The 18,736-nt window shown below is 35.0% G+C and overlaps 1 protein-coding gene across 1 annotated transcript in view; it reads right to left on the reverse strand.

The window, feature by feature from the left end:
• Positions 1–7,744: 7,744 nt before the first annotated feature.
• ARAP2 (ArfGAP with RhoGAP domain, ankyrin repeat and PH domain 2) overlaps positions 7,745–18,736 on the reverse strand; it is a 137,122-nt gene continuing 126,130 nt past the window's right edge. Inside the window, exon 33 of the mRNA XM_009566588.2 lies at positions 7,745–18,494. Coding sequence (XP_009564883.2) covers positions 18,144–18,494 — 351 coding nt within the window. The 3' untranslated portion in view covers positions 7,745–18,143. The remainder of the gene's footprint in view (positions 18,495–18,736) is intronic.

Consider the following 18,736-nt stretch of genomic DNA (forward strand, 5'->3'; position numbering starts at 1 on the left):
TCCTGTTAGCTGCATGTAACAAATCTGAGCATTAATAACATGTTTGCAGAACTTTACCCAGGCTGTCTTCCTTAACTGTTGCCGACTGGTAATCCCTGCTGTCTTCTGCAAAAATAATAAGTAAAGGTACTTGCGTATTCATCAAGATTCATCTCAAAGAACAAAGCAAATACTAATAATGTTGATGAACAATTAGCATTTGGGGTAACAAATGAAACTGTAACCTCTTCATTCCCAGCCTGGGCAACCAGGCCATCCAGCTTCTTATAGCCAAAAAAAAAAATAACTACAGCAATCCCAGACATTGAACAAGAAATTAAGGCAAATCTCTGGACAAATAGTGTTCTGCATTATTGTTTTTCTCTTCCACAAATGAAGTACAGTTCCTATAATTTGTATAATGATTTCTATCAGATCTAGGAAAACAAAAAAGAAACGCAAGCTGTAATTGCAGTTTGACCATAAACCTCTGTTTCCACACTAATGTGCATACAGACATAAATCCCTGTACAAGCATATTTGAAAGGATGGGGAAGGCTGAAATCAGCTGAGGAAAGTTGTGCTGTCTCGTTTGGTTTTACAGCGTAAGGATGAATCTCTTTTCTGTGTAATGCCAGAAGATAACTGCACGCAGGAAGAATTCCCCTCCTCTTCTTGCTCTCCTCCAAGAGAAAAACTTCTAAAGAAGCACTGGAGATTACCTATAGCTAAAGGCAGACTGAGATGTGTGGTGCTGGTGGTGGTTTTAAGATCTCTGGGTCGTTACTGAAATTTTTTGGTCATTTAAAATTTTAGTCTGGAAAAATTTTTCCTCTGCCTCAGAAAAAAAAAAAAAAAAAAAAAAGTTTTAAATCTCTTTTACCCAGACTTGGTACATTACACTTCCAAAAGTCAGCTGAGCATGCAGTCAATTGGTAACACATTTCATTTTCTACTCCCTGTTCCCATTAAATTGCTACTTTCCAGCCTTTGCTAACCAGCCTTTGGTTAGCCACTTAGTGTGGCCAGTGTGTGACCTCTAGTGTGAGTGCCAGAGGAGGAGAACGTGGTTTGTTTTGGATTTCGTGTTTTGTTGTTGTTGTTGTTGTGGGTTTTTGCAATAGCAATTTTAGGAGGCTACACACAGTGATGCAGGAGGCCCTTTCTAGTTTTATGGTCCCATTTTTGAGATTTTAAAACCAGTAGGGGTTAACTGTCTTAATACCAGATTGCATTTGACTTGAATAGTTTTCTTTCTATTAAAGAGCAATTTTAGCATTTCTGTAATACCAAATTTACCTTTCAAAATACATAAGGGCTGATTTTTCCTGATTTTTCATCACAAACTCCCTGACCCCATGCCATGCCTTTGCACATACTCCGTAACACCAAGACTGACATTTCTGTAACTAATGTCATGTAGTTACATGTTAAGTTCATGTAACTAATAACAAAAATAAATTCTACTCCCAAGTATAAAGAATACCCACAGATAAAATAACAAAATTAAACATTAGCTGTCAGAAGCAAACAAATGCATTTTTTCAATCTTATAAAATCCTTCAAAATCTTATACGATCTTTCAAATCTGTCACTTTGGATGGACAGGAAAAAAGAAAAGATAAATAAATTTTGTCTGTAATCAAGTAAGTTAGCAAAACAAAAAAACCCAAAATACCGAATGCTTATATGTTCTTTTTACTACCAAAGTAGTAGCATACAACTTGGATACAGTTTTACATTTATTTTCATTTGGCTTAACAGAAGGAAAATAAAAGAAGAAAATTAAATGTTACTGGCAGACTATCCATATAGTACAATAAGCTCATAAAGTCTTTGAAAAAAATTTTGGGAAATGGCCAAGTTATTTGACTTTGTGAAACAGCCGCTCAGCATTCTCAAGACTTAGCACCATTAATGCTATGAACATATTAAAAGCTCAGAATAAAATTTATTTGGGTTAAGAGTGTTATTTGCAAAAGCAGTTCAGAATAGAATGCTGTCAAAACCCCCTGGAGAAGCCTCAAACTCACCTCTGATGAATATGCCTTGAATTCAGTTTTAATCTAATCCTAACTGTGAGAAACATACCTTCTAATTAGCAGATCGCTTTTATTGAAACTTCATTAAGTTAGTGTGCTGCTAGGGATACACTCCATCATTATTATCCTTATCTCTGCTATCCCAGATTCACGGAAACAACTTAAAGAACAAAGGAAAAACTATGCTCCAAATACCAGTTTTTTGTTGGGGTTTCAGGGAGGGTGGGGTAGGGAAAGGGCCTTCCCGTTCATTCTGTTGTTATTGAACAAGGTTCCAAGAAAATTCAGCAGGATAATGAAAGCTTGGGCTTTCAGCAGAGGCATAGGCTAAATTCCCTATCAGCTCAGTCAGTGTAAGGAATCAGGAACCGTTTTCTTCAGGGTGCTGATAACCTAGTTTTCATGCACAACTCCTTGGTTCCAGGTGGTTTCTGAGAAGCACCAATTGAGTTATTCTACTTGCAATTCTGTCACTTTGATCAAGACTAACAGAAGAGGTGGGTAGACGAGTACAAAATTAACTTGGGAGGAGTAGAAAATTAATTGAGAGGAAACAATAACAGCAGATGATCTTGAATCTTCTTTAGCAAACTTAGGAGGAAGGAATAGGTGAAAAGTGTTGTGTAAGAGTGTGGTAATCAGTGGTTAGAAGGTCATTTAGCTGGGAATCTGAGCCTGATACTACACTTGTGACTGTGATTTTTATCACTGTCCCTGCAACTTTGTGAAATTTCATAATGCCACAAAAATCTGCAATTTTCAATAAAAACACATAAGAGTATCTATATTGCTCTCCAGAGTAACACATTTCTCTCTTTTGAGAACAAATGGATGTTTTAATAGCTCATAAAAGCACCTACTCCTCCTTCCTTATCTTCATCTGAGACATACCTTTTGGCACATCTCTCATATTGTTAAGAATTAGATACAACTTTTTTTTTTTAAAAAAAAAAATTTCATAACTTAGGGTGTTGTGTTTCCATTGAAAGATGTACTTTTTGTACTTTTCATTCCATGGAAATAAAGCTTACCTTTCTTCTCCTGTGCTGACAGACCTGCAAAGCCAGAACAAAGGCAAAAAAGCAGAGGCTGCCACAGGAACTGGCTATCATACGTACTGCGAACATTCTGTAACACCTAGAGCTGTCAGTCTGCTATAAAAACATGACTAATTTCTCATCACTAAAACTGAAATATATGTCTGCATGTATCAAATCTATGGAAATTCTCACGTTGTTCATTTACAACTATTTTCTTTCACTTCCTTTTTGTCCTTGATAGCCCAAGACTTCTCAATGTCTGTTTCACAGTTGTAAAATGTACTCTTCCTTTAGCTGCGTTAATGATGCTTTTTTCCTCTGTATTAAAGGAAGCACTAGACCCATGGAAAAGCTGTCAACTCTTCATCTTATAGCTACTTCTTTTTTATTTTTAAAAAAACCCAAAACATTAACATTTTTATGTATTTGAGCAAGGGTTTCCTGTGTGGCCTAGAAGGCACCTTGCTGTAATACATAAAACTTTAACTATTCCTTTCACTATGAATCACCTTCCCTTTACCTGAAACTGTGCACCTGATGTTAGAGTCAGCTTTTTCTAGCTTTGGTTAACTTAACAATTCTGTCACCTGTAAATTTCCTTTCCTTTCCCTATTATATAATTCCTGCCAGTAAAATCACAACTGAACATATATTTCAGAGTGCCCAGTAATCAAAACCGGTTAGGACAACTTACACAGATTTTTCTTTCATGGCTGCTGGTCCTAAAGAGTTCTGCAGTGATTATTTTATATAAACAAAGTCAAGACAACACATATAAGGGTTATTAATTCACTCCACGTCACTAGGCAGAATAAACATGGGCCATATTCGTATACACTGTACACTGCATGGAAAAACTATACTGCAATCTGAAATAACAACATAATTTCTCTAAACTTCATGAAGTCGCAGTAAGTTGCTGTAGGCAAACTCCTTTCTGCACCTAGAAAATATATATTTTTTTTTGCTCAGTAAAACTTTTCCCCCAAAAAAGTCTTTTATTTGCTAGTAAACTTATTAAAGAATGTAGAAAATCAAATGTTATTGGAGGCTGCCCTGAAAAAAAAAAGTGAACACGATGTCACACTCTTGTGTTAGTCTCAAGAAAGAACATTCAGTAGAACCAGTCAGTATGACTAAAATGTGCATTTATGAAACAACAACTACAAAAAGACTTCCATGCCAGTGACAGGAGGTGATTCAACTAGCTGGCTAGCAGTAAAGGTTGTTTACCAGGATCTGGATTCCTAATTGGGTGCCTAGCTTGCTAAGTAGCAGCTGGTCTTTAATTAGTTGAAAAATTATTATCACTAAAAGTTGCCATAAAAAGAAAGAGAACAATATAATTAAAGCATTAGAATCCATATGGTGGGATATGTATCTTCACTTGTCAATAGCTGTTTTTCCTCTCTTTCCCACTCAGCATTAATAAGGCAAAACTGTTTGTTTGCCAAAAAAGTCTCCTTTTTTAAATTTGTATTGAAAGTAATATTAAAATGGAAACATGCTGAAAGACTGCATAGTTTAATGTTTCCCTTTGACTGCAAAATTATCCAAAAGGATGTTTGCTACATGGATGAGTCAGGACCGATGAGTCACCCTTGCCAGTACCCAGTCATGGTAGGTCATCATTACCTCACCTTCATTCATCACTTATAAGGCAAAATTAGATTAAAAACCTCTTCGCATATAACATTTAGAAAAATACAAATTTTATGGCGGTGATGGCCATAGGCTGAATGCACGATGCTACCTGTAACTGGAAATCTGCAGGCAGTTGCACTATAATTATCTGAAAATATTTTATGCACCACTGTTTCTAGACGTTTGCAGACCTCTGCAGTTAAAGGGTATTTACCGATGTATGCAGAATGATGAGATTACATGTAAAGCAATACGGTACTAATATAAAAGAATAAGTGTAGGCATACTTTTTCTAAAGATTTTAAACATCTGTGCTATTGATTTTAACATTATAGAGTATTACACTATTTTTATACTTATTGTGCTTACTGATGTGTTCAGGGAGTGGGAGGAAGACGGTATTACTCGCTTTTGTAACAGCTGAATCCCCTCCACTTCAAAATCTGATAGAATTATCACATCCCTTAACCCTCTTTATGCCAGAGAAATTCAGTAGTTGAGAAAGGTATTCACCTGTACTAGTGGTGCACTTATTAAAGAAAAAATAGAGAAAGAAAATATTACCTAGCTATGGAAAATGGATGAATTTGACATTGCTTTTATTAGCAGCAGGGGACATCCACTTATCTGCATTTATTATTGCTTATATTACAGCAGAGAAATCTAGTAAATATCATTATCTTCTTCTCTATAGGAGTAGATTGCCCATGTTCCAAGTCTAGCAAATTTTAGTAAGCTGGAATTAAAACCAGAACATTCAGTTTAAATGAGAGGAACTGTTTGAAAGCCTAATTTTCCAAGTGTCTCAATTATCTTGAACTCTATCTCTGCAAGACAAAGTTGAGAAAATTAATTTAAAAATAACCATACACCATAAAATCAACTGATTCTTGGCAGTAAGTATATACAGTGGAAACAGCCTTTTATAATTTTACATAAACTTTCATTCAAGGTTAGAAAGTTGCAGATGAAGAAGAAGATATTCATCAGATAAGCAGCATATAACAATACACATCAGCCTAAGATTTTCACTATAATGTCTTCCATTATTTTTCCCTGCTGAAGTGTCATTTCCTATCTAGATTGTTTTACATTCAGATCTCGCTCATATTAGACCACTGTAAGGTACCATAACAGATAAAGGTGCCCTAGAGCAACTATAATACAGTAACAGAAAAAAAAAAAGCATTAGCTTTTCAGCTTAAAATACAATATCACTAGATCTTTAATTACATTGCTGGGATGAAGTACAAAAGGTTTATCTGTGAATTCCGTCTTATTTTTCTCTTGAATGGATTTTAATAGGATGTTAGCATAATTTTCAATAATTTAAGATACAAAGTTTTTTGGTGAACAAGAAATTATTTAACACCTATATGTCTACAATGAAGATATGATTTCCTTTTGGTAAATGAGAATAATATAGGACATTCATTTATATTTAAGGTCTGATTGTGCTGATTTACCTGTTTGAAGAAAACACCTTGAAAATGTACAATTTTAGCAAATTACTTAAATGTTTGTGCCATTAAAGTTTAAAACATTAAATCACAATTAAGAAAATATTGCTATAGTTCTGTGTTCAGCTACTAATTGAGTAATGATTCCTATATAACACTTTAAGATATAACTTAACACACATGGAGAACTGAGATCAAATTTCTGTATAACAAAATTTCTTTAAAGTGTTTCAAAAACAGCCACAGCTTTTTCCATGCAGGGCAGTTTGAGGGGTGGGTGGGATTTGATTTAATATATTTAGTTCTTCTTGAATAAGAAAATAATCTACTAATGTTGGTTAACATTTCTTCTATCATCTCATGGTCACCCACAGATCAACAAAAATCTCTACGGGACTAAAAAGGTGTTATATCCTCGACATATCCTTGACTCATATGTTGGAGAAATTCAACCTACTATGAAAAGACAGTGGAAGCTCTTGTAACTCTGCCTTACTGTTTTAAATATATAATTGCTAATGTTTGTCCCCCATAATGGTCTCATCAATGTTTTGGTAACTCAGCTGTGTGACTACTTCCCAGTCTGAGTAGAATAAAGAGATCCCAATTTACTCTGACCATGGATATTGTTTAGCAGGAGTGGAGGGAACTCTCTCCCTGTAGTCTTACGAAGCATAGGAAGGCGGAGACTGGAGAAAGAGAAAAATGTAGCTTGTATTGAAGGTCAGTTTGGCATTCCACAGGAGTGCAATCCACTTGCCCTGGATAGTACACCTGCCATCAGGTTAATCACAAGGTAATGATAGCAGCTTTGAAATATATTTAATACATACATACATACTTGCCAACTAAAAGCAGCAGTACTAGCAGTAGAGAGATACTTGATGAACTGCAAAGGGAAGTGGAATGACTAAGTATTTTCACTCACAAATGTGGATGTACAAACACAAAAGTGTGCATCACCAGTCTGGTAGACAATAATTTTCTTCAATTTTATAATGCACATAGCAGCAAACTGCCAGTTACAGATAGCTTTGTCATAGTCAGGACTCCATAAGTTTTCTTTCAATGAAGTCGAATCCATATTTATTTATTTGAGTTTTCCTCTATTTTAAAAATCATCAGTGTAGAAAAATGTATCAAAATAAGGCTTCTTAGCTGCCAGGCTGTTGCATGGACCTAGATTCCACCTTTATGTAATTTATAGAGGCAGGTGATAAATGAAGAGATGGAAAAAGAGAACTGTTAGAGAATTCTGATGAGCAAGTCCTTTCTAACTTCAACGAGAAAAAATGAAGACTACCTCCGATTTCCATGAAACAGACTGCGTATTACAAGCAGCAGCTGGAAAAGAGCTTATTAAAAATGTAACTGTTAAAAGATGACACTATTACAGCATCTGTTTCCTTTGAGGGCTAAGCCAACCTGACCTATCTCAATGAAAGTTCCTTAAACACACTAAAGCTTACAAGGAGAGGAGGATTAAATACGAAATAAAAGAAGTCAAATAAAAGGTGAGAAAATATTTATTTCTTTAATCACAGTTATCAAATAAAATAGTTTTAAGCCAACATTCCGCACGGCAGAGTAAAAACTGGTAGAAAGATGAAAACAGAAATTTTTGATTTACTAATATATAACGAATTTCTGCTTAGTGACCTGACATTTTATTTGCTGGAAACTCAGTCCATACTTAAAACTGTAGAGAGTGTTTCCTCTTGCTAAAGTTCCTCAATATAATTTCAACAGGCTGGAAAACTTTCATTATTTTTAATCATATATCCTATACTTCCAAATTTCATTAGATATTACTTACAAGTGTGGTCAAATTTTGCTTTGATAAGTAGCCAGAAGGGTCATCTCTAGAGCATCTAGAACTTAAAAACATAACCAGTTTAGAGAGGTATATTTGTAAAACAGTCTAATACAGATCAGTTAAAAATTCTACAATCTATTACTATTGGACTGAACAAAAAGAACCCGGTTGATCTTTCTGCTCTTTAGAATTTTTCCATTGTTTCTGGGCTGCATGCTTAAACAAGGTGGGATGCCTGGTAAATTTCCCCCTCACAGCTCCATGATAATGCAAAGTTCTGAGATCAAGAAAACTACAAGGGACAAACATAAGTAACTTATACTAGCTTGCTTACATTGTTCAGCATGTGGTATATGAGCACAAAGTATTTACAAGGTTCATTTTACATGCACGTTAATTATGTAAAATTAGAGACACCAACAGAGAGCCATTAAGTGTCGATTAGACTACAAGATCAAGCATGCTGGCAGTGCTAGTAATAAGAAACCTAGAGTTTACTTCCAAAGGGAAGACAGTTCATTAACATTTTAATTTGTTTCTCAGTTCAATTATAACATGCCTAATGTACTGGACATTAACCTTTGGGGTTCTGAACAAAAGCGTAGATCAGAGTAAAACGACTCTACTCTTTTCAAGAATACACAGATGTGTTTTGGGGAACTTTTGTTGCTGTCAAACCAGTTGATCACTTCACTCCAAAACCTTTTAAGAAGCACATCTCCTTCACCTGTAAATGTTTAGGGCAACACCCAATAAATTCATGAGGAATTTTTTCTTTTCCACTCAAATCTGGAGTTCTGCAACTGCAAATAAAGAGCATAAAAACATCTGGTTACACAATGGTCTTCAAAAGGAACATAAAAAGTGGCAAAATGACACTTTTAAATAGCACAAAATGTGTGGCACACTGAATATGTTAGGTAACTTAGACTGATAGCTAAAGCTTTCTCATGGTTCAGTCAGTTGTGAAATAACTTCAGTTAATTGACTGCAAAAGAACTTAACAAGTAATTTTAAAATACAAATCTAGGTACCAAAGTTTGTTCCAAGAAATCTATAGCAAAGAATTCTGATTCTCAGAAAGAAAACAGTTTTTGATCTAACATAGTAGTTCAGAAGCTGTTACTGAAACCAGACAGTGACATAGACTCCAGCCTCTAACTAAAACTAAAGTTATTGTCTGAAAGTGGGAGTATATAAATAAGAATATTAATGAGATTTTTTTTCTGACTAAAGCATATATAATTTAGCTTGCACTGTTATTCCTATTAGCCTAATTCACATTTTATCCTGATAATAGTAAAAAAAAATAATAGTAGAAAGTAAGTGATTTTTGCAATTCAAGTAGGATATAAATTTGCCCTCTGTTTAAGATCTAATCATAAATACAGTTGCAGAGGTATTATCCTTTTACTGTGCAATTTCTTTTCACAGTTCATTAATTCTGAAGAGATGACTTGAAAGAAAAAAAAATTGTCACTTTGATAGTGTCCTGTATGGACATGAGGATGGGATATACTTTTGTGTTCTCACTAATGATACATCAGGGAATAGAAAAGTAGACATCAACAGCTAAGAAGCTGAAAACATTCATAAGAATGGGCAACGTACTGTACTTTTGAGGCAAGAAGGTGTCTCAACCCCTTTAATTTTTAGTATTTATTTTTCAGCTCTGAACAGTTGACAACCTGCAAGGCTAAAGATGATCCAAATCATAGGTGTTAAGTATAAACAAGGGAACACGAGTGCAACAAAGCATAATTTGACCACTCTTTATTTAATAAATAATAAAAATATACCTTCAAAGGTAGTGAGGTAGCAGGTAAAATAAGGTATATAGAGGCAAAATAAGGTATGTACAACAACGATAGTTCATGTCTATCCATTTCTTTTGTTTAGGGCAATCAGGAAAAAAAAAATAAGTGCTGTACCTGTCTGTTAAAATATCTGCTTATAAAGTCAAAAAAAAAGCTTGAAAGGAAAACTTCAATAAAATAATTTTAATATGTAAAACATCTTTGACTCAGTTTTTTATTTCTAATGAAAGATTTATTATGAAAACCAAAGTGATGTAAGTGCATTATCAAAAAATGTTACTGATCAATGATAAATATGCGATACTACTGACTGCATGTTTTAACAACTTTCGGTTTCCTACATACCTTCAAACATACAAGGTTATGCTCTACCAGAGTTCCAATACTGGCTGCATGACTTCCATGGCTCAGCCAAAAGAATCAAATCACATAAAACCTCCAGTATCCGTGAAAAGGAAGATTCTGTTTAACGTTAACATACAAAAAGAGTATCTACCCTAATACTCTGGGTTAGTTAACTAAAATCCAACTATAAACTTTGTCCATTTAATGCGTGGCTGCTCATTTCAAAATATATCTGCAAAGAAATTAGGTTAGTTTCACAAAAATATTATTAGACTATAGATTTCATTAACCTTCACTAAAAAGTCCAGTGTGACAATGAACTCTTAACAAGGACCATTTACAAATAAGATATAAATTTTTTGATACCTCTTGTGAATGCAAATGTCAGGTACAGGCCAAAGCATATGCTCAAAGGTGAAAAAACACTTTATAGAGCAGGGGTTTTCACCTTTCTTGTCCTAGTGGTGTATCCTATCCATACCAGACAAACTGTAGAACTCTGCTCTGTTTAGTCCTAAAAATGAAATTTCCGAAAGCTACAACAGAGATATAATTAGAAACAGTCAGTAAATAATGTATGACCAGATGCATGCCAACAAGTCTGGACTAGTGTCCACAAGCCGAAAAAGAATCAGATAAACTCCTAAATTCCACTCCCTTGAGCTACATTTGAGGCCTTTCTATAATAACTGCAATAAAAAATTCAGTGAAAAATTCGGGAGAACATTCATCTTTCAAGCCCTTAGCAAAACTCAGGTGCAATTTCTTGTCAATGACTTCTGACCTTGACTCAAGCCATTCAAACCGTTTTCTCGATCACCCCAACCCACTTGATGGAAAAAGAACTATTCTAAGACAAATATTATTCACCTATTGCAGAACTGTTTTGTATTTCAGCACAGTTGTCATCCATTTGTTTTGTTATATGGCTCTAAAAATCATTTAATATAGGAAGCGTCTGCAAACATATTAAGGAGGATGGTTATTTTTTGTGGGTCATTCTTTGAACATGGCATTTTCAAGACGAATTTCTGGCTGTAAATTTTAAATTATAAACTAACGCCTTTTTTTTGAAACCTAAGGATTTTGGAGAGAGGAGATGGCTACAAGAGACTCAATAGGAGATAAATTAATTATGACAGAATCCCTTTAACTAATTCCCCATCACTGGCCATAACAAATCATAGTTGTATTATCCAAGTAAGCTACTTGTGAGTGTCTGCTGAACATCAATAGCAATATTTAGCATAATACAGTCAGATTATTTTGACAAATTCCAATAGTAAATGGTAAATATCCTAATGTTGCAGGTTTTATTCAGTCATATATGGGAATCTTTGGAATTTTTTTCATGACTGACATTAAAAAAAGGTGAATAATCATTATAGGATATGTATGTATCCCAGAATTACTGTTCAGAGAGAATTAAACAAGTTAATGCTGCTATGATATATCTAGTTAATAGGAAAGCAAACCTTTATAAAAGGTCTTTTAAAATATTTGACATTTAGCAACTTCTCTCTATCAAGATTTACATCTTGGAAGATAAGCTTTCTAAATGAAACTCAGGTCCTAATATTGAAAATTCATAGAAAGATCAAGCTAGTGAGAACTTGCCTTTAAAAATCTGTGAGGAAAAAATTGTGAAAAGGAATTTAGTTCTGTTTTGCTATTTAATGAGTAAAAAAGAAACTTCTTTTAAGCTAATGGTGGAATTTCTTACTCTTTTAGAGATATTTCATATTTATTTTTCTGTACACTAGTTTGTAGAACAGATCCTATGCCAACGTTTTTAACACTTGTTTTCCTAAGCTGTGTAATACAAGAGCAAAAGTTGACAGAAAGGGAATTAAACCAACAAACTCCAGGATATAGATAAAATGTACTGTTGTTTCACTCAGGGATTTAACCAAGACTCCAAGACATATTCTGCTACATGAAAGTTGTGTAATCTCCCATGAAACCTGGTTTCCTCTGGAAGGGAAGCCTGTAAGGCTCTTCATTCTATCTATAGTAGCCTGGGAAGACCTTAGGATTGTTATACACAGCTTATGATATTTATCATCCAATGAGCCTGAACGGCACCAATGTATAAGATGAATGAGTAAACAGCAGGACAACAAAACCCCTGAAAAGAAACTGAAGTTCTGGACACCAAACATAAGAGTAAACTACTAAGCTCCAACAAACAAAAGGCAAATGGCTAAGGCCTATTTGAAGAAATTACATTTCAGTCATGCAGGAATTCAAATAGACTTATAAACGAAAACTAGTCAAATACAAAGACGTTATTAGCTTTTAAATGGAACATACTGGAAATGTAGATAGGAGAGAAAATGCAAGTTGTAAAATTCATACATATAGCAAACCTCAGTTTATTCAGACTTATTAGTTCTCAAGCAGTCTGCAGTACTGGACAAACCAATGCTAATTAAATTCTGAAAGAAAAGGCTTTAGTGTTTATGTAACCAAAGGTATATTTGCAAGAAATTGCATTCTTTATTACCAGGCATATATTACAGGATTATTAAGGCATTGAACTCAAGTAATTTAAAAACAGAGTACATTTACTTTAGTTTGCCTGCTGATTTGCTTGCTACACAAACATAAATACATAGAAGACCTTCAGATGAATTTACAGAAGTGGGTTACAGAACTTCGTAACATTTATTTGTCAACATCTAAACCTCTTTCTCTCTTGGCCAGTTCAGTGAAATCCCTTTCTCTGTAGGGAAACAGTGAGAATACCTCTACCAGGATTTAAGATAAAGGTTAAGGCAAGCTTTATATGTTGGGCTTGACCATAATGCACATACCATCTGCAAAACAAGTCAAAGTCAACAGTCAGAGATGTCGTGGGATCTAAACAGAAAGCATGGGTAAAGTTTGAGTCATGGATTAAAAATCAGAGCAAACACACATCAAGCCAAAGCAGTATGGGAGTGTGTATGGAAGACAGCCTTAAGATTAGGATGTTCCAGAGCGTATGACACAGAATGGGGTCTAGAACAAAATGTAGAAAGGGCTCAAGTAAGGTCAGATAGGCTAAGCTAGTACTAAAGTGCCCCAAAAACCTGAACTGCAGTGCAAGACTATAGGTATGTAAAAAGCTATAATTGCCTACAGCAGCTGTGGCATTAACCCTTCAGTACTAAAGATCATCAAGGCTTTCTGGTAAATTATGTGAGCAATAAAGATAACAGGAATATTCTCAAAGAAATTTCAGTGCAGAAAATAATGAGACAGTTGAGCTACAGCAGTAGTAAGAATCAAAATAGCAGAACCGTTTTTCCCCTTAACAGGGCTGCAGATGCATCTCACTTGCAGTGGAGTTGCTAGCAGTACAACATCCAAATCTAGCGTGAACCATGAAGAAAACTTTGCAAAGCTTCATGCCTTTTTTACAGAGAACAATCTCAAAACCCACGTTTTTTTGACAGTGCATTTTTGGCAGGTCAGAAGTAGGAATACTGTACATACCACATCCAGGCATTCTGAATCTTCTCAATCAATCTTGCTGCAATACCTTCAGCTTTGTAAGTTAGTACATATAGTTCTTTTTCAAACAATTCAACTTGGAATACATTCCATTCATCCACAGAAGTAATCTTTTTCTACCCCACATAGATAGGTTGAGGTTTCCCAATGTAACTTACTGAAATGGTAGCCCAAATTGAATGTATTTTTTAGAGCATGCTATGCTTACAACAAGGACTTGAGGCAACATTTTTTTTTAAGTTCAGTTTCCGGTTGAACTCATGCACAACTGAAGTTCTAATTTGGATGCCAAAAACCAGTCCTATAACATTCTTTCACACTGAAACAGCTTGCACTGGAAAACAGGATTTAAAAGTCAGAAAGGTGATGAGAAAGCGTAGGCTCATAACGAAGTGTCTCAGCCCATGAGACACATACTCGTTACCTCCTGACCCCTGCATGCACCACTACTGTCCTCGGCAAAGCATTTAATTTTTTTTCCAGTCTCCTTAACCTGGAACTTGAGATGTGGAGCTGGTGGTAATCTGGCAGCATTCACAAGAACACAAACAGTGCAAGCACTGTATTTGGGAGTGAAGAATCACAGCAGCGAGATAAAATTCCTCTAACTTTTACTCTCTGCTACATTTAAATCTGCAGAGCTGTCCAAAAACTACCCCCACATGTGACAGTGAAAGGCACTCCAGCAGTGCCTCTGGCAGGCAGAGCCAGTGGCATCATAACAACTTTAGGCACAACAGCCCAGTGTTCTTCACAACAAAGAAACAAAAATGAATGATATGGCCAAGTCCTCCTTATTAACCGAAGCGGTCTTTGGGGATATTCTTCCCTCGCTGGAGAGATTCTTGGTTAAGATTTGCAAAGCCTTATAATGCAGAAAACGCATCTCAATCCAAGACACACAGTAAAGGCAAGGTCTCCATGAACACACACTCCGTTGATCTCAGATAGTCAAATCAAACCCACACCAAAGTAGTCTCTGCTGAGGCACAAAACCTGTTAGTCAATCTCCTCTTTTGAAATGATAGCCCAAAATAATCACTCAGGAAAAGATATGTTTCAAAGAAAAAAGTCAAAATAGTAGCCAATATTCAGTTGAACTAAAGGAAAAATAAAAACAAATTCCAGCTGAATTTCTTTGGGTTTTATATTATTTCCCTCCCTCATTATAATAAATGTGAACACATCCACACAAAGAGAAAACCGGCATTATGTTAAAATACTTACTACAAATCATGCTTACACGTCAATTTTACACCTACAATGGTTGCAGAAGTTAACAACCTGAGATTTACTGAGATTTCAATAGTAGTCTATCCACTGTTATAAGCCCATAGATAAAGTCCCTGTGTCTCATTTAACTACATTAAACACTTACCAGGCTTTCATATGGAAAGACATACAGAAGTATTCTTTTTTAATTTTGATTTAATTTTTTTCTGAAAAAAAATCCATCATCTATTTTAGAGAAATAGCATTTATTCAAATAATTACCATTTATTCTTTGAAAATTACACTTCCTTTGCCATTCTACAACATGACACAGGAACAATAAAAGATCAGCAGCTATTAAGGTATTGCAACAAAACACATTTATCCTGCAGGTCTTATATCAGCCTGGAATGTGTAGTGCAACAACATGTGAGATAATTGGTCCAAAGCATTTATATCCATTTGAAATATTTAACTGCAAATTTAATTTCCATTTCCCAAATAAATTTTCCTTATGTTAACACTGTCACCATTCAGTGCGCCGCTGTGGATAAATGCACAAACATGTATGCAGACACACACCTATATAGCATGTTAGTGTATACACACATATAAATCCAAATTTAAACATACTTTGGTAAACATCTTTTCTTCTTGATTTTGAGGACCCTTTAACAGCAGCCATACAGATGCTTTATCTGTGATATGCTTCTGAAACAGAACAAATTTCTGCAGTCCTTATATCCAATAAAAATACAGAAAATATTTTCTTTATGGACATATTCACTTCAGTGCACACAACTCTTCCATTGCTCCATTTATTACATTAGCGTAGGGGCTTAAATGATGTATGAGGCTTTCAGCAGAGGTGAATGTCATTTTTAAGAACCCAATAAAAAGATAAACAATACAGAAACCATAACTCAATATTGAAAAATATTTGCAAATAAAAGTACAACTATAAACAGTACATTCAGGTCCAGCTCCAGAGAGAAAGTAATTTTTCCTGATGACATTAGGGCCTGATTCAAACCAGCACTTGAGAATGTGCTGACTGACATTAAACACTGGCTTTAGATCATACAATTTAAGTTCAGGCTTATATGATTTCTTGAGCCAGGACCTCAATGATTAGAAGAGTCTCAATTACAAATTAAAGGCAGCAAAACAGTCAACAGTGCACTAGGAAAATGAAAATCTACAAACTTGTTCCAGATTTAACAACCGGCCAGATATGGTAAGTGCAAAGTCATAAAGACTAAACTTGCTTTGTCACTGCCACATTCTAGAAGAATAAATACAAAACACTATAAAACTTTGGGGTTTTACCTCATTCTCCCTGCACTTCCTCGCAGAGTTGCCCGATAGATTGTTCGAGTAATTCGTCCAATTTCTTCACTCAAATAAATTATTTTTGTAATTAAAGTGCTCAATGCAATCAAGAATGGAAGTAAATGATGTGAAAAAAGTTAAGGCACCTGTGACTACCAAAACCGGAAGAGGGAATAAGTGAGCATACTGATTCTGTATGGGAAAACATTTAGTAGCAACATAAAGCATTCTCACAACTATCCATTAATAAAAATAAATGTCATTGTTGCTGATTAAATTCAATTATTTCTCCGAAAATTTAAGGAATTAAGAGCCTATTGAAAACAATTTCCAGTAATTAAGAAATAATTTAAAATTCTCTTTTCCACTTTAAGAGGTCTGGCCAGTTCCAATCAAACTTGAGGAGCACTGAAGGCACTAGCAAGTTCTTAAACACTCGTGAAAATCTGTGGCAGTGTGGGTAATCAGACGACAAAAAGGAAAGAAGCAAAATAAAGGAGATGCTGTTATTAATACCTCTTCTGAAGTAAAGATGCAGTGTGAGCTCATGAGCACTCTGCTCTGTTGGTCCTGCAGACAGCATCTGCAACAGCTGAAAATGGCCTCAGTACAGAGGTGCCTTTTGCCCATCCAGCTGTTATGCAACAAAGTAAAAACTGGGATATGACATGAGAGAGGAAAGAGGCACTCCCATGAGATAAAAGGAGTTGAGATCCACAAAACAAATGAAGAAAACCAAATAATTTCACTGCTCACATAGGTTTTGTTTTGAAGCCAGATTACGAGTTTTAAATTTAAGGAACTCAGGATTTAAAAAATAAAGTAGCTGCAAAGTAGTACATCACATGTCTTCAGGAACTGCTACTTAAATACTCAGAATGCAGCAAATGAGGTAACTGAGGCTATTTTCTCAACCTTGGGACCTTCTCCTCACACTCAGAAGAGCCACTGTGCTAGAGTTTTAGCACAAACATTTCCTAGTCCCTGTGAACAGTGTACTGTTCCCCTTTATCTTGGGGTTACGGGAGAGGTTAATCTCCTCACTCACTTAGTAACTGGCACTTCTTAACCGAATGAGTTGGCACTCTTCTGATAGACATGTTTGTGTGGGAACCACTTTTTTTAAGGAAATTCATATATCATGTGAATATTAAATATCATCAGATGTTGGCAACTTTGTCAGTACCAAGCAAGCTTAATCCAAACAGTGATAGAAAAGCCTGTCTTTGTTACCCTGAGCAAAAACTACCTCAGCCTGTCGAGGAAAAAGTTTATGTAACTCTTCCAATTCATATACCCTTTAAAATTAGATATTGCTTTGAATACTACTTTTTGTCATCCTCAGTATGATGTCATTATCAGATGTACACTGTATAGACAGTTCTGAGATACAAGAACTAATACATTGTCTTCCCTACTACATTCCTCTCCCTTTTGATTATTCTATGGAAGCAGATATTAATTCCATTCTTAAATTAAAAAAAATTCATACAAACATCACTTTTCAAAGCAGATATTACTCATTTTTATAGTGTTGAACAATTAAAAATATTACCGGTGAACAATATGAATATCAGTGTATATCTTGTCTTCCTTCCAAAAATATCTCTCCAGTTCTTACAAGATGGTACAGAATATAAAACAGAGCATAAGCTTTTGATAGTGCTTAGAATTATTATATCAAACAAAATCTGCAACAAAAAATAACAGACAAAACCTTGGTCTCATTGCACTGCATAGGAAAGCTTCAAAATATCAGGAGTTTACATAATAATTTCTCCCAGTTTAATCTTAAATTATAACGTGACATATGCATATACAAAATCAACAGTTGCATATAAACAAATTATATTTCCTCTGCACTGTACAAAGAGTTCATGTCAAAAAAAGACTGCTTTGGCCCAGAAAACTCACACACATGCACATACAGATACATATTTAGCTTCAGACTTGGGAAATCAGCTGGAGGTCTCATCATGAAGTGTTCTGCTTTTCTGCAGCACTGTATTTAGTTCATGAATCACATTTGATGGCAATTTGTTATCTAGTTCCAAAGTAGTTTTGGTTTTGTTCTTATTTTTCTTTAGAGTCTTCTGTGATCTTTGGTATAGGTCAGCCATCCCTGCACCTACATCCTCAACAGGGATCAAGCTCCAGTGTGTCTTTGCATGATTTCGAACTTTCTCTTCCTTCCGTTCCAAACACTGTGCCACAATAGATGCTTTGTCTTTCAATTTTATTCTTTCTTCCAGAAAGTAATTTTCATGATGCCTGCCGAATTTCAGTTTCCCAGATTGTAGCTCTACATTCTGAGTAAACAAGGAAAGGAAAATAAGATCATTCACGGTAACACAATATTCAATATTTAGATTGCAATTTTTGCTCATTAGCTTCACATAACAGTTTGTAAAAAAAAAAAAAATCAGTTTTACTCATGAGCTGAGACAGCACAGTCAATAATTTAAATTCCTACAAATTGTGCTATTATCATTTAGTAAGCATTTTTAGTGAGCATATTTTCGCAGTTAGCGATACTTCTGAAAATTACATA

Source organism: Cuculus canorus, chromosome 4 (genome assembly GCF_017976375.1).
Source record: "Cuculus canorus isolate bCucCan1 chromosome 4, bCucCan1.pri, whole genome shotgun sequence".
Lineage (NCBI taxonomy): Eukaryota > Metazoa > Chordata > Aves > Cuculiformes > Cuculidae > Cuculus > Cuculus canorus.